This window comes from Thamnophis elegans, chromosome 3, assembly GCF_009769535.1.
Source record: "Thamnophis elegans isolate rThaEle1 chromosome 3, rThaEle1.pri, whole genome shotgun sequence".
Classification (NCBI taxonomy): Eukaryota; Metazoa; Chordata; class Lepidosauria; order Squamata; family Colubridae; genus Thamnophis; species Thamnophis elegans.
Genome location: NC_045543.1, coordinates 74,805,163 through 74,821,857, shown reverse-complemented (window position 1 = coordinate 74,821,857; position 16,695 = coordinate 74,805,163). Strand labels below are relative to the sequence as shown.

The 16,695-nt window shown below is 42.5% G+C and overlaps 1 protein-coding gene across 4 annotated transcripts in view; it reads right to left on the bottom strand.

Annotated features, from left to right (window-relative positions):
- Positions 1-16,695, bottom strand: part of KIAA2026 (KIAA2026 ortholog) — a 59,101-nt gene that overhangs the window by 23,349 nt on the left and 19,057 nt on the right. For 3 of the 4 annotated variants that reach the window (XM_032213553.1, XM_032213550.1, XM_032213551.1), the window contains exon 2: positions 6,180-6,380. The exons of the other annotated variant lie outside the window; for it this stretch is intronic. In XM_032213553.1, the coding sequence (XP_032069444.1) occupies positions 6,180-6,380 (201 nt within the window). The remainder of the gene's footprint in view (positions 1-6,179; positions 6,381-16,695) is intronic. 4 annotated transcript variants of the gene reach the window in all.

The following is a 16,695-nucleotide window of genomic DNA, read 5'->3' as shown; positions in this document are numbered from 1 at the left end:
GTCGTGACCTTAGGTAGGCAGCCACTGCAGACAGGATCTTTGTAAACATCCTTGGGGCTGACGACAGGCCGAATGGAAGAGCCTTGTACTGAAAGTGGGTCCCGGCGTAGAAGAATCTTAGGTAGCGCCTGTGCTCGGGCCTGATGGGGACGTGGAGGTACGCCTCCTTTAAGTCTATTGATGTTAGGAAGTCCCCTTGACAAATGCAGCCCAAGATAGATTGGAGGCACTGTATTTTGAACTTTTTGTAGACCACATAATGGTTCAGCTCCTTTAAATATAGTATTGCTCTCCACCACCACCACCACCCGAGCTTTTGGGCACTAGAAAAAGAATGGAACCTCCTGCATTCTTGCCCTGGGGGAACCACTTCTATGGCCCTGATCTTTCTGAAGTGATGGATCTCGGCCTCCATGAGACCCCTCTTAGTGGGGCATTTGGGAGTCAGGCAACAAATGAAGTGGCGTGGAGGGGGGGAGAGGAATTCCAGAGTGAGGCCTATCCGAATCGTTTGGAGCACTCACGCATCTGAGGTAATCTCCTCCCACTGTGCAGCAAAGAGTTGGAGCCCCCCCCCATGGGAGAATTGGGATGGTGGTCACTTGTTCCGATGGAAGGGCTTGTTTCCAAACCCTCTCCGAAAGGAACGCTGGGAGTAGGGCTGCTGACGGGCCCTGTCCCGAAATGGCTGTCAATCCTGATTGCGATCCGTCCCTTGAGCGTAGGAACGCTGAAAGGAGGAGTTGTTGTTCAGAGAATCAGCTGGGCGAGAAGCCTGCGTGCAGGAGAAGGAGGACGACCTGCGGTCGTTTCCTGGAAACCGTGGGCATCACCTTCCACTTATCCTTGTTATCAACTAAAACTGAGTCAAGGGCCTCCCCAAATAACTTGCCCCCTTTAAAGGGAGTGGAAGCAATCTTCCACTTCGAACCCATATCCGCGTTCCAGTGGCATAGCCATAAGTCTACGAGAGGTGACATTAGAGGCCATGGCGTGCAAAACAAACTTCGCCACGTTAAGGGTGGCATCTGCAGAATATTCCGCCGTGGCTACAATTTTGTTTACGTCATGCTGCAGTCTGGCGTCCCCTGCCGAGAGCCTAGTGAATAACTGGCGAAGCCAGGCAATCGTGGCCCTATTGAAGAACGAGGCGGAGGGGGCCGCTTTAATGGCCCAAGCTGCAGCTTGATGGGTTTTGTGACAAGCCCGTTCAGCTGTTTTGTCCTCCGCCTTAAGTCCCTCTAGAAGGTCCGGTGGGAGCACTGAAGAGGAAGGGAGAGGCTGAACTAGAGGATCAATGGAAGGGAGCTTAAGAAGATCTTCCATGGTGGGATCCACTGAATAAAGGCATTTGTCATTACCACCAGGGGTGGCCAGGATCCCAGGTTGGACTCACTGGCGTTGGACTACATCTTTAAAGAGTTTGGGAGAAGGGACGATTTCCTGAGTGGGGACCTTCTCATCATACAGGCCTTTACTGTGATCCGTAGGATCCGCAGCTGCCTGATCCGGAGGCACCACCACCTCCATGTGGGTGGACACCTTGGCCTTGAAGAAGATTGATTTGAACAGGGATGGTTGAAACAACCCAGCAACCCTGGTTTATCTGGAACGGGGTTCTCATCATCCGATAAGTCATGACTCCCCACATCCTCATCGTCCCAAACTGATTCAGCACTGGCCACTGATGGGGACGGAGATGAAGGCCTGTGAGGGCACCGTCGCTCTCCAGGGCCCCTGAGGGGTTTGTGGAGCTAGAGGGGCCTGAGGCGCTGCAGCAGCCTGAGCAATGGGAGGAGCTGGCTGTGGAACCTGTGGTTGTGCCTCAGACCTTTGAAGACCCTCAGCTATCCCCTGAGAGATTGCTGTAGCAATCACTGCCGCATTTCTGCTGAGAGGTCTGGGCCCAGGTCTTCTACTGGGCGGGTCCCCGCCATAGTGGGCCTAAGAGTGGGATCCCTAGCTTGAGGAACAGGAGGGGGGGAGCCCTCCCTATCAGAAAGTAAGTTGCACTCAAATAGGTCCGCACCCCCCCCCCCCAGGGAGGGGGAAGGGGACCTGGACCCCCGGAGAGAGAAACCTCTCTGAAAACCCCCATACACTCAGAGATAGCAGGAGGAGGAGAGGGGGCCCCAATTGGATCCTGACCAATAGGGCTTTCTGGATGATCTGGCTGGTGGACTTGTGCCACTATTTGCCTTTGGGCCTTTGCGAATTCTTTCTCCAGGGCCTTCTGGCGTCTGGAAGCATCTTTTTCCTGCGCCTTAGATGGCTGCCTGGAATAAGGCTTGCTAGTCTTGGTCCCCCCAATAGCTTCCCTAGCAGCCCTGCCCACCTTCCTGAGATAGGGCCCTGTCGGATTGGGAGACTGGCCTGTCGGAAGAAGGTCCACGGAGATCTCATCCGCATGGTGGGAGTCGGCTTCTGCGGTGGTCAGGCAGAGATCTGGCAAGTAGAGTGTCTGCTGGCAATTCGCTGGGAAGCAGAGAAAGCATGCGCCAACGGGACACAATTTAATGCTGCCAAGGGAAGAGGATTGTGAAGGAGTGTGCCAGAGATCGAAAGGCTAGATGTGGAAAGTTTCTCGGCCTGAGAAACCTCCGAAATAGCCCAAAATTCTCGCCGCTTCAAGAGAGTGCTCCAATCGCCGTCCTGACTTTCTCCAGCCACCGGTGAGAAAACACGGCAATTGTGCAAACTGCGAGAAACTTTGCCGCTCAAAAATGGCCATTGTAAGGGGGCGGCGCAAATGGCGGCGCCCAGGGAAGTACCATGTTGCCTCCGCTGTGAAGGGGAAAGCCAGCTGTTGCTCCGCTCCGAAAGCTCACCTCCTCTGAAGACTTCGGTGTCTCACCGCGTGGGCTGTCTGACGGACAAACCCCGGTGGTAGAAAACCACCCGGCTAGCAGCTCCCAGTACCCAGATTACCCCGGGAGGCCTGGAGAGCCGAGCCTCTCTGTCATGATGCAGAGAGGCGAAGGAACTTAATGCTGCTAGAAGGAAAAAAGGTCTAGGCAAGGAACAAATAAGGAATAAAAGGGAATCGAATGCTTGTAAAGAATACAGGTAAGAAAAAGAAGAAAAGTCTCAGGAGAGACTAAAAAGACGTCCTAATGGGCAATGGACTGAATTGAAAAACTGAAGATACAGAGAGACCAGGAGGCATGGTCAAGAATTTCAATCCAGTCCATTGGGCAAAAGGATAGAATTTAATCCTTGTTTGGACTCTACAAGCAGCACACAGGAAAAAAACAGTATATTCTGTACATTATTTTATTCTGTAAAGAATCAGAGCTATCCTGCTCTTGAAGAAAATTTAGGGAAAATATTAATCAAGTGGTTCTTTTTTTCGTGACTTCCAGAAAGTTTGAGACACAAACAAAGCTTCCATGCATTTATCCTTGGAATAATTATGTGGATTGTTTCAAGATTGCACATGAAGTATTAAACAAGAAAAGGGTATTTTGTATATTTAAAACTATCTTAGCTTGGTTCATATATCAATACTTGATTATATTGATATGCTTTTGTCTTAACAATGACTGGATTTACAAATCAAAGTGCTTTGTTTAAACTGAAGTATTGACAATCCTCTAAACTGCATGCAATAACAATACATAGCCAAGCATTCCTAATTATTCTGTTCCCAGATATATTTGACTCATCTATAATTAATATGCTCCTCAATTACATAGAGGATGATGGAGATTGGATTCACATATATAGAGATTAATTCAGGAAAAGTTACTAATAATTAAATGATGAATAAAAATACAAACATAAAAGGATTAATATTAACTGGATTCAGACATTATGCTAAGTCATGGTTCATTTAGTAAGCCACAATTGCCTGGTTCATACACTACTTCAAAAATCATGGCTTGACAAGCACAATGAGGGAGAGCTCATGTAAGCCATCTTATGTGCTGTATGGATGAGGCCGTGTTGGAAATGTCTTTTAACAGAAAAAGTTGAAGCTAGCTTAATAAAATGACTTTAGAATTACAAACAAATGTTCAGAGATATAGATACATATTTGTGGAATTAATTTTAAATGTCAAATCCAGTATTAATGTTTGAATACTTCACATTATTAACAAACTATTTTTTATAGATTAGGTGAATAATTTTCTGGATCCATATTGCAAAGGAAGTTGTAGTGCCTCAAACATTTGGCATAGCTGTCCAAACCCTTACCAAGGTCTTCTGCCTGAAAACAGCTGTGAGCAACCAATGTCTGCCATCACATCATGGTTCCAGAGAACTTTGTTTGTGAATGAAGTGCCTCTCTCAAAGATATGCACAAGAGGTTTGCTTACTTTATAGACAGGGACCAATGCACCAAATATTGAATTTCTCCTAACAAATACTTTGGGCCATCAAGGTACTTAATGTGTATCTATGGGACCCTGGAATGTAAAGTGATGACTAATAATTGACCAATTAGGTAGATTTAATAATTGAATTCTATTCTTGATAGAATTCTGTCCAAAAATTGTATAAGTTTTCTATCTGTCATCAAGCTAAAAAACAAGATATCTGCAGATTTCCTATCTTAATATAAAAGAACTTCTGAACTCCAGAAATTGAAGAAGTGGTCAAAATGAAAGAATGGTGTAGTATGATTTTTTAGAAGAATGGTACCAACTAAAGACAAGAATTGTACTTTTATCTTCTCTTGTTGCAGAGGAAGATTTATAAAAATACATTCTTTACAAAAATAAAAAAATTACTTATCAATACAATTGAAGATCTATCCCTTTATGTAGATTTAAATAACTCTTACTTTTTCACAAACTTATTTCTATGCATATGTTTTTCCCTAAACTTCATCTCTCAAATTTGTTATGTAATTTATTTTACAGGTATACTACGTTTTACAATTTGCTATATTCTTATACATTTCAATGGATTTATTATGAGTATATTTTTAGTTTCTGTGAGTCTCAATATACGTATTTCCTTCTCTCCTTTTCTTTTATACACAGGACTGACCTGCCTATACCAGTGTTAGTTACTGGGGCTTAGCAAGCTGTCCCTATCCACTCTCCTAGCTGTGGAATATAACTGCCTTTTCCTCAATCCAGGCATTCTACGACTGTTGTGTTATGGATTAATCGTAACATGAACATGCTACATATGAGTCCTGGACATTTTTTCACTGCCATTTTATATAAGAAAAATTTGCAAAAAGATATGCAAAAAAGATACATTCAGTTTATTAAACTTGGCTAGGAAAAAGCCATAAATTTCAGAGTTTATGATATTTACTATTGTTATCACACTAAATAAATAGGGATGTTTTGCGAGTTGACAAAGGAACTTTTGCCATCAACTAAAATAACTCTACATGCCAAAATTAATTTTCATAATTCAAAAGAGAATCTTTCCTGAAAGTTAATTATGATTAATAGTAAAAGCTTTCTAAACCAAGCCACTCTACCAAATTAGTAGTGTCCTTCTTCTTCAGGCTGCTTTTTCACCTTCCTCCTGATTTTATATAGCCCCATATATTAATGCTACATTAAACTTAATTGTAAACTATTAATAATGTAAAATAAATGGGAGATATGTTAACTATGTTGATATTTGAGCTAAGGTCTAAATTAACCACCACAATCACCACCCCTGAAAAATGAAATGCTTTGCTATCAAATGGTTTTCTAATAAAACAAAAATACATGTTTTTTGTTCCAAAGCAGGATATTAATAAAATTAACAGTTAAGGCTACCACCACTATTATGTGAGTAGACATCTTGGTGCCTTCCTTTCCCCTGCATCCTCCCATGAACTTCTGAATGCTGATTGGGAGACAAGCAGTGAAGAGAAACTGGGTAGGTGTTCTCTCAACAAGTACCTGTCTACCAGTATCTAGGCACAATTGGATGCTATCCACAAGAAAATAATGATTTTTTATAAAATTCTGTAGTCTTAGAGCAGTTTCTAATTCTTGAAATATAAAAGTGTATTTCATGTGTTTTGGTTCCAAAAAAATGTCTTATTTTTCTAAGAACAGATACAATGGCATAATTATCTGTTAACCATTTAGATTTCTTTTGGAAATCCGTTTTGAACCAGAAATGAGGGGCAAGTGAAATGTTTAATCTTTTAAGGGACAAAGCCCGGAGGGACAAAATAAAGAAAGAATAGCTAAACACATTCCACTTTTGCCTTTTACCTCTTTTCTTCTTTTGCTTTCAGTTGTTCTTCCTGTCTCAGAACCTGAACCATTACGGATTCAAACACGCCTGTAGTCAAGCCTGCTAAACTGCGGGGTGTAGAACGACGCCTTGTTGAAGTACAAGCTGTTCCCTTCTCATCTTCCAGCCCATAGAACCCTTTAGATGTTACTGTTATTGCTGTCTTCTCTCTTAAATGCCTTGAAAGAAAAATCAAACAAATGCACAAGAATGTTTTTCCTGAGCAGCAGTAATCCAGCAACTACACTTTTTCACATTTACAAAGGCAGCTCAATTAGACTATTAATTAACACTAATTAAGTGTTATTCTGACATGTATTCTGATAGCAAAATATGCTCTTCACTATGTGCTTTGTGTTATCATATGCTCTGTAAGTAAAAATAAACTCTTTTTTCTAAAACAGTAACCTGGATTTTATTTTGTCATCTTCCATTAACACATTTGACCATTAATAAAACTTCAAGGAAAAATAAGAGACTCTGGATGGGATAAATATTGGTGTAGAACAGAAATGCTTGCTTTTAATGTTTCTGATTTTTACAGAAACATTATTATAGTAGAGAGGAAGCAGTCACACAATTTCAAATGCTGCATTCTTACTAAGTACCCTCAAAGTACATTGTGCTAGTGATGATGCTTCCCTTCTATAACTTAACAATTTAAGCAGGGGAGATTCTGAATTGGAGGGAAGAAGTGCAAACGAGAAGGTGAAAATATAAGCAAGTGTAATTAAAGGTAATACTTGGAGATTCGGTAGGACTTAATCCAGATAATCATATATCTGTGAATACATAGACTGTACAGATATATAGGATAGTATTTTAAATGTAAGGGGTAGTTTGAGTATTTTCTCACAAAAGAAATACTGAAGATCAAGTGATTCTGAACACATTAATTTTTTAATGAGAACATGCTTTTTACAGATTACTACTCATATAGCTCACACCATTTGTGGCTTCCAGTTCTGCTTTTGTGGTAACTATGGCTTATTTTATATGCCATGATAGTTCACAGTTGTGCAAAGCACACTACGAAATGAAGAGAGCAAGAGAGGATGACATATCCAAATTCATATTGTTCAAGTCTACCAAGATCATTACAACAGGTTTTTATCCCCAATTGCCTTTTATTTGTAACCCTTGAGTTCTGCTTGTTTACTATAATTACTGCCATAACAACTATTAGTCTGAATGGCTATTAAACTTTTTGTATTAATTGTTACACTTTATCAACTATCCATAATCCCATAAGCATCTCACTCATACACAAGTGATTATGACTTGCCTTATGGATTAACATAATAGCTGACAGATGCAGAGCTTAAGTAGACTTCTCATTTGTCTGCATTTCCTGGAAATGCATATTTTAGGTGGAACCATTACTCAATCACTTCTGCTTGACTCGTCCTGCCAGAAGCAGAATATATGAAAGCTTTTCCTTACCCCGGATTAAATAAACCAGAATCTACAGACAAGAAATAAACATGAGTTCCAGGTATAGAAGAGCAAACTAGAGATACTGGTTCCAGCAACATTCTAAGAAACAAGGCAATGTGTTTCTTTGATCTGTTTAGTTGCTCCCACTGAGCAGCCAAGTGAAAATGACTGAGCAGGTGTGTGCAACAAGCTTCTAATTAAACAACTGTAATTCAAAACGCTTTGATTTACTCTGACATTAAATATAGCCAATACTTCTTTTATCCCATTTCACAAGTGCATTGAAGCATTCTCTGTTTTTGAAGGATAAAACTCAGATTTCAAAATGCCCCTTTATTTGTGTCATTCTTCTATATATTAGCTGTTACAGATGTACTAAATCTTGGTTGTTATTAGGGACTGGTTTACTTTTCAAACTCATTAAGCTCATAAAGGAATATGCCCTACTTAGTTCATTAAGACCTGTTATTAAATAAATATCCAAAAAGCTGCAGCCTTTAAAATGTTACCATTTATGGGACTTCTAGGGAAGAAATGATGAACTGAAGATGGCTACACCAAGAGTGGATTTGATAATTTGGGGTTGCCCAAAAGTGTTCCAGACAATTGCTCCTTGCAAGAACTGGTAGGTTTAGAGCCCTGTGAGATGAGGAAATTCGTTTGTCCAAACTGGTTAGCATCTTTATGCACATCCTCTAATCATTTTTAGAAATTGCTCATTAATTATTTTTCAGCTATTAATCTTTGGAATGACAAGTTTCTATAGCACTGAGTAAGTTTCCTTCACAAAATAAAATGTATATATATATTTAGATCTTAAAAAATTCTTATTTGGAATAAACAACAAAAGGCTGATTAGAACATTCATTTTGGAATGTTACAAATGGACTAAGGATCCAGATGGATTTGAAATAAGATTTTGAAATTAATAAAACTCCTTTCCATGGAAAAGTGAGTAGATAAATAGGTATTATTTCAGTGGGAAAGTAACAGTTCCATATTTCACCGTACACTTTGCACTGCAATATGTGATGTTGGTTACCTGATCGTGGAAACATCTTCAGACAGATGGCTCAATGGCTTAAAGAAACAAAGATGAGCACAGTCCCCTAAGTCAACTATGGCTAGCAGAATAATACCTGCAGGGACTCCTTTAACATTTTCCCATGAAAAAATGCTGTTGTTTTTATTTTAAAAAGCATGATAGGATAGGACTTTGAAAGTTAGACATTAACTGGACCAGAAGAAGCTGAACATTACAAATGAAGATGGATAATACTTACTGATACAGAATGAAGCAAAATATTTCAATATTGCACATATTGGATGATATACTTGAACAATGGAACCAGATGTTAATTTAAAAAGTGCCTGCCATTTTAGACAGGCTGTGTTTAAAAAAGGTATGGATGCTTTATCAGACCAAGGCTTATTTGAAACCTTATCTGATTTAAAAATGATGAAAAAATATGTTACACCGAATGTACCAATAATACCATAATAATTAAATGGGATATACAAATAGAAAACTAAAAGAACTATCTGGATAGCTTCCTTATGTTTACAAAAGAGACTTTAGTTCTGAAGATTTTTGTGAGAAGCTACAAAGGAAAAAATGAAAAGAAATTAAATTCTAGGACAGCAGTCCTCAATCTTTCCAATTTGGCAGTCCAGCCCTGCGTGAAAGGGTCTTGTAAGTGGCAGCTGCACAAGCACGCATGCAGCTTCATTTGTGCGAGTGGCAGGTGTGCACAGTCTCCACTCATGCGAAAGGAGCTTCATGAGAGTGGAGGATGCTTGTGCTCACGTGTGAATGCCACTTGCACAAGCGGAGGATGCTTGTGTACGAAGTGCCCTCTGCTTGCGCAAGTGAAGCTTCATACATGCATGCTTGCTCATCTCTCCCGTGGCCTGGTTTCTAACAGGCTGCAGTCCAGTAGTGGGTTGTGCCCTGGGAGTTGTGGATTCCTGGTATAGGACATTATTTGTAACAAAGACCAAAATCAGACTTGGGCATTTTACATCGTACAGGCAATCCGGCCCTTTGGTTGTCCCTGTTTGGCCCACCACAGCAGCAATGGTGACAGTGGAGGCTGCAGTTGTAGCAGCAGCTCCAGCTCTATTTGTTCAGTCCTCCACAACAGTCCCAGTTTCGCATGTAGCTCCTTGGGAAAATTAATTGCTCATTCCTGATCAGGAAGGAATATAAAGTTGGTTTATTTGATCAAGATTAAAATAGATACTGTACATTTTTATCTCTTGTAATCCTTAATGGACATTTGCTGACTAGTGTGAATGACAAGATTTTAAGAATTTGTTTATAGATAGGTGATATGAGAAGATCATTTATTTTATTTTTAGAGAAGATGGTAAGTTGCTAAAATTGTTTATGCATGTTATGATAAAGGGGAAAATTATTTATTTATATACTTCTTTTCTCTTCTTTTATTACATTATTCTTTTTTTCTACTTTTCCACCCTTTTTTTCTTTTAGTTTTCTTAGTTTACATTCTTTTAAAAAAAATTGCAATGTTTAATAAAAACATGTTATTAGAGCAGTGCAGCACATCAGATTCAAAGGGAAATAGTTATTACACAACACAAATGGGCATGCATACAGTTCAAACCTTTAATTAAGGGTATCTTTTCCTGGGATTTTGCTACAACTCAAGACGGCAGCCATGCAATCCTACGAAAAGAAAGGATCCTATAAAAGACACAGTTGCTTCAATGATCTACTGACAAGTGCTCTTTTTTCTCTTGAATGCAATCTTTAATAATTAGTGACAAAAGAGAAGACAGAGTAAGAGCAATTGTGGCAAAATTTTATGTAACACTTTTAGAATTTCCACTATTCATAAAACATTCTATCTACAGCTACATCTATTCTCAGTGGCTTAAAATATGAGGAAAAAGGCAGATTGAGACAATAAGCAGACTGAACTTTTGATTAAAATTATGCAAATACAGTATAATGGAAATTAGATGTCAGGAAAAATTGGTAAGCATTTGAAAAATTTGCCTAGTTGCATTTATGTATAATATGCTTAATAGTGAGGAAACACTCACTATTTGGGGATGGGAGCTTCGTTTTAAGCGGGTACTGATTGAATGGGCCCTATTTGCTAATTTGTTTATAATTCCTGGGAGATGCTTAGGGACACAATCAAAGATATTGTTTAACTTCCAAATTTATTTTAGGTTTCTTGCTGTGCTTATTCTTTATTGTGGATTTGAACTGCAAGAAAATAAATAAAATATATTTGTGTCTTGCAAGACACAATCAGCAAGTTAAATCACCCAATTAATCTCTTTTACTTTAAGATACTAGCAAATGATGGCAAATTGTCCTCCTAAAAGCTGAGGGAGCAAAGTACAATAATGGAATGGGAAAAACTCTGAGCAGTAAACAGACCTCTCTTAGTGAAACTGGCAAATTTTATATATCAGTTTATATATCATAGTGATTGTTCAAATGTTAGTGAAAATATCCACATTTGTTCCAAATTAGTTGGAACAAATTAGTTTGTTTAGTGTTTAGTGTTTAGTACAGTTTAGAGAGAGAACAAAAAATTTGGAAAAAGTTTCATTTTTTCTTGAAAGGTCTTATACAATTGGAAACTTTAATTACACTTATTTTTCCACTTAAATTTCACTATTAAATAAACATAAAATGCTTTTATTTTGATTCTGTATTGAGGACCAAATTATGGGAGAAGCTGAAAGCAGCATCATTCAATAGCAATAGCACTTAGACTTATATACTGCTTCGCAGTGCTTTACAGCCCTCTCTAAACAGTTTGCAAAATTAGCATATTGCCCCCAACAATCTAGATTCTCATTTTACTGACTTCAGAAGGATGGAAGGCTGAGTCAACCTTGAGCAGATGAGACTTGAACTGCCAAACTGCTGGCAGCCGGCAGTCAGCAGAAGTAACCTGCAGTACTGCATTCTAATCACTGCGCCACCATAGCTCCATAGGCTTCTCCATTTAATTTGTGCCCTACCCACTACAACTCTTAAAGTCAAGTGAAATATCTAAGAGTTTCTCTCAAAGCTGGCCTGAGATTAGCTGCCCCCCTCAGGAACTGCTTAATCACTTGATGCTGAGCTAGTGATCAGTTACCTTTACCCCAAGCATTGTGCCCAGAGTGACCACCTGCCTATGGAAGGTGTTGTGAGAAAGACCTTTCTCTTAGCCACCTGCAGGAACTCAAGGATTTGAGGAATGGAGGTTAAGGTCGGAATGACGTGTGCTCCCCGGCACCAGTCCGTGAAGGCAGACCAAGTAGCATTATAGATTCACGTGGTGGACTGCCTATGTGAAACCTCGATGGTCCCAATCACCCTAGCTGAGAAGCTGGCTGCCCTTAGATGTTTCCGCTCCAGTCCAGGCAATCAACCACTAGGGCTCCGGGTGCAGGAACAGCCCCTGACACCTTCCTGAGGAGAAGGGCGACCTTCTCCTCAGGAATTCTCCATGGGGTTGTGATCGAGAGATCTACTAGGTCTGCAAACCAGAGTCTGCAGGGCCAAAATGGTGCCACCACGATAACCTCCGCCCTCTCCGAGACTACCTTCCTCAGGACCCGGGGAATTAGGGGAGGGGGGAAAGGTGTACAGAAGACCTTCTGGCCACCAGCAGTGGAGTGCATTGATTTCCTCTGCTCCTTGAGCTGGGAACCGGGAGATGAACCTGGGGAGCTGGGTATTCTCCGGTGATGCAAAGAGATCCACTAGTGGTTGACCAAACCTCTGGCAAATCAGGTGGAAGAGACCGGGTTGCAATGCCACTCCCCATGGTCGATGGTGGCCCTGTTCGTTGTTCATGTCTGAGATGTGCTCCGCAGTCAGGGAGAGATGTTGTTCCGCCCAGGTCCCCAGTCTGAGTGCCTTGTGCCAGAGGGTCACTGAGTGAGTGCCCCTTGTTTGTTTATATGGGTCTTGGTAGCCACATTGTCAGTGCTAGCACGTGGCATCAGGTGACTTGCGCCGCAAAGTGCCGGAGGGCTACGTGGACCGGTCTGAGCTCCAGCCAATTGATATTGTGTTTCAAGTTGATGGAGACCACTGACCTTATGCTAGCTGCAAGCCCAGCCGAGCCCCCCAGCCGAAGAGGTTCGCATCCGTAGTCAAGGTGAGCCTCACCGGATCTTTGAAGATCGAGCTTTTCTGTAGAGCTGGCGACTGCCACCAAGGCAGAGACAGGGGACCTGGGATGGCACCTTGATCTTGAATGATGCATCGCTGGTGCCATTTTGTTGATGTGGATGCAGCAGCCACTGTAGTGTCTGGCATGGAGGCGAGCCCACGGCACTATAGCGATGCAGGAGATCATTTTCCCCAGAAGCTTGGACAGAAGGAGAACAGGGACAAACCGCTCCCTATGTACTTGCCTGACCAACTGCACAATGTTGTCCCTACATTTGGGGGAGAGATATATCAACTATATTGATAATAGCTCCCAGATGTTAAAGCCTATTTGAAGGAACCAAATCGCTCTTTTCAAAATTTACTGAGAACCCATAGGCTTGCAAGGTGCAAATTGTGAGGGACAGGTGTGATCCTGCCTGGACTAAGATGTGATCCAGGTAGCATTGTATTCTAACTGGGGTGGATCTCAGGTGCACAGCCAGGGTGGCTAGAACCTTGGTAAAGGTCTGCGATGCCGAGGCAAGACCAAATGTCCACAGTGCTGAGGTGAGACCAAATGGGAAAACCTGAGGAATTGTTTGTGATCCGGAAAGATCATAATATGGAGGTATGCCTCCATATCGACTGAGGTCATATAATCCCCTGGTCTAATCCCTTCCAGAATGGTCTTCAGGGAGGCCATCTTAAACTTCCTATAAACAATGTGGGAATTTAAAAGTTTTAGGTCCACAATTGCTTTCAAACCCCACCCTCTTTGAACATTTAGGAATCATAAACACGTTGGAGTAAAACCCCAAACCCTCCTGATCCTTGGGAACCAGCTCAATAGCCTGAATATCAATGAGGTGTTGAATTTCCACCTTATTGAGATTCTGCTTGACTTGGTTTCTTGGGGAAGAGAAGATAAATTCTAGGTGAAGGCTGAATCTGATTGTGCTGAGAACCCACTGATCAGTAGTAATGGAATCCCATACATCTGCAAACACAGAGATGATTCGCTCTTGAATCACTTGCCTCTGCAGAAGGGGCGACCACCTCTCCCACAAAAGGGCCTCCTAGTCTGTTTCTATCTTGAGGATATGCCCTGTCCATCTGCCTGTCCTGTTGTCTATCACTACGGGGAGGAAAGAATCTGGATTGATGGAATTCTTGGTCCTGGTCCTGGAAAGAAGGTCTACAATAATATGGAGCCAGCCTCTGGTCCGAATGATTGGTCGCCGTGGGCAATACTTTCTTTTTATTCTTGTCTTCAACAAGAATAGGGTTCGGGGTGCTCCAAATAACTGGCCCCCTGAGCAGGAAGAAGTTGCCAGCTGCCACTTGGACTTGGCATCAGCCTGCCAGTTACGAAGTCATAGGAGCCTTCTAGAGGTCACCGAAGTCGCCAATGCCCTGGACGTGCACTTCACTGCGATGAGTGTAGCATCAGAGGAAAACAATGTCTCAGTTTACTCAAATCCTGCTGCAATCTAAGGTCATATGAGGGAATATGTTCCTGTATCTGACGTAGCCACAGAAGAGTGGTCTGGTTAAGGAACGAGGCCGAGGCAGCTCCCTTAATGACCAGGATGCAGCTTGGAAAGTCTTATGTAAGGTAAGTCCAGCCTTTTTATCTTCAACTTTGATGTTATCGGTTATGTCCCCCAATACCAGGGATGAGGACAAGGCCAGTGCTGCCACAGAGGAATCTATAGATGGCATTTGTAGTACCTGGGAAAACCCTGGTTCTAGATTGTAAAAAAGTCTGTCATTCCCCCCGTGGAGGGGGAAAGGCCCCAGATTTCTCCCACTGCTTCTTAAGAACGTCTAGGAAGAGCTAGGGAGCCGGTATTTCTTCCTTAGCAGCCAAAGGTTCAGAAAAGAGGCCCCCTCCCACTACGGTAGCGGACCTAGAGGTGGAGGGTTCAGAAGAACCCTCATCCAAATTAGCAGTGGACCTAGCCTTACGCAAAAGGGACTTAAACAGTTGAGGAGAAAACTCACCTGTAAAGGCAGGTGGGTCTTGGATCAACTCTTCTTCCTCATCAGATAATTCCAGATCACGGTGAACTTCCTCACTACCCCCTGATCCCTCACTGGCTGGTGAAGGGGAGTTAGGTCTATCTTGAGCAGGAGGAAGTGACTGGTGTTGGTCTATACCACCTCATGGAGCCCCACAAGGATGTTGATCTGTAGCTGGAGGAGACTTGTGCTGCAGGCTTGTAGCAATGCCCTGGGATATTGCTTGGGTTTAAAAGGTGCCTCAAGCAGTCAGGAAGCTCAGGCATTGTGGTGGGAAGGTTGGTAGGGGAGTGATCCTGGCCCTAGGGCCCTGCGGTGCCAATCTGGACCCAGGCTGGAAGGATGTCCTATCCTGGGCTAGACAAGCAAACGGATCTCCTGTTCTATCCTCTGTGTCTCCTGGGGATAGAGGGGTTAACAGGGAGAGAACATTCTTATAAATCGAACGCTGTGTCCTGGAGATCTGTGAGAGGGGCCTGGAATAGGTGACAGTTCATGAGGGGTTCTAGATCTAGCGGGGGACAGGCTAATCCTGTCCCTTTGCAATTGCCTTTTTGCCCTCTCTACCATCTTCCCCAGAGCATTATGTCTTCTTAACTCGTCCTTCTCCAAAGCCTTGGAGGGATGCTTTGTTTCAGACTTCTTGGCCCTTGCCAAGGCCATGGGCCTGGTTCTATTGCTGGATGTTGAGGAAATCACCTCCTCTGCATGCATAGTGTCCACCATTTTAACCGCCCCCACACCACACAGTAGTCACGAGATGCACAAAATGGCACCTTGCTGCCTCAGCAATGGCGAACCTCTTGTCACAGCTTCCTCCAGCTCTGTGCTGACTGCGGAGCTTCTGCATTCCTTTCCTGAGCCTCGGAAAGCGGTTGGACACTCCCATGCGGTCCCTGTAGGCAATCCACTCTTCGCCTGCTTCCTTGAAGCTGTGGCAGGCACCGAGGCTGTCCCTGTCCAATGGGAGATCGTGCTTCACCCAGACAGCCCAACTGGAGATACTTGTGCAATCACAAGCTCCCTGGTGGCTGCTGTTTCACAGTGACTGCCTATGGGCTCCACATGGCCTTCAGGAAGTCGAACTAGGTCACCTGCCAGTGCCTTCGGCTTCCCTCCTCTGATGGCGAAGATGAACTGCCATAGTGTAGTAGAAGGCTCAGGCGAGGCAAGCGAGAGGTGGGTGATGGGTAGAAGAGTCCAGGAATGAGGATTTTTTTAAGGAATAACTCAGAGGAACCAAAAAAGGTGTATCTCAGGCCAGACTGAATTGAAAGTGGAGCCAGGCAGAGGAAGCAGAGAAGCATGGCTTCAAATTTAACTCAGACTCTGGGCAGATTGGACATGAGAATAACACATTCCTGGACCCTTCCACATATGAGTACAGAGAACAAAGATGTATTTTGATGTATTTGGTATGATGAGGTGTCTACACAATGATCTGGTTTGTATAATAAGTTTTAAGAATGTACAATTTTGGAGTTATTGACAAAACATTTTAAAAGTTAAGAGGGAAAACTCACAAAGTATGTAAAAAGCTTCAGCCCAATACACTGTCTTGTGATGTTAAAAAATATGCTTAGTGCAGTGGTGGGTTGCCAATTTTTTTTACTACTGGTTCGGGCACGCTTGCGCACATGCACAATGCTTCTATACATGCGCAGAAGTGTCTGAGTGGGTGGGCGGAGCCTCCCACCACCGCTACTACCGGTTTGCCTGATCTGGGCCAAACCGGGAGCAACCCACCTCTGGCTTAGTGAGATAAACTAAAGGACTACATAATTTATTTTGAAGTCTTAAGACATTTTCTCAACTGGTTTATAATTCCTACAACGTTTTAAAATGTGCATTCCGGGGGCATTATTCAGCCATTTAAACAACTGTTAGTATCCAGAGTACAT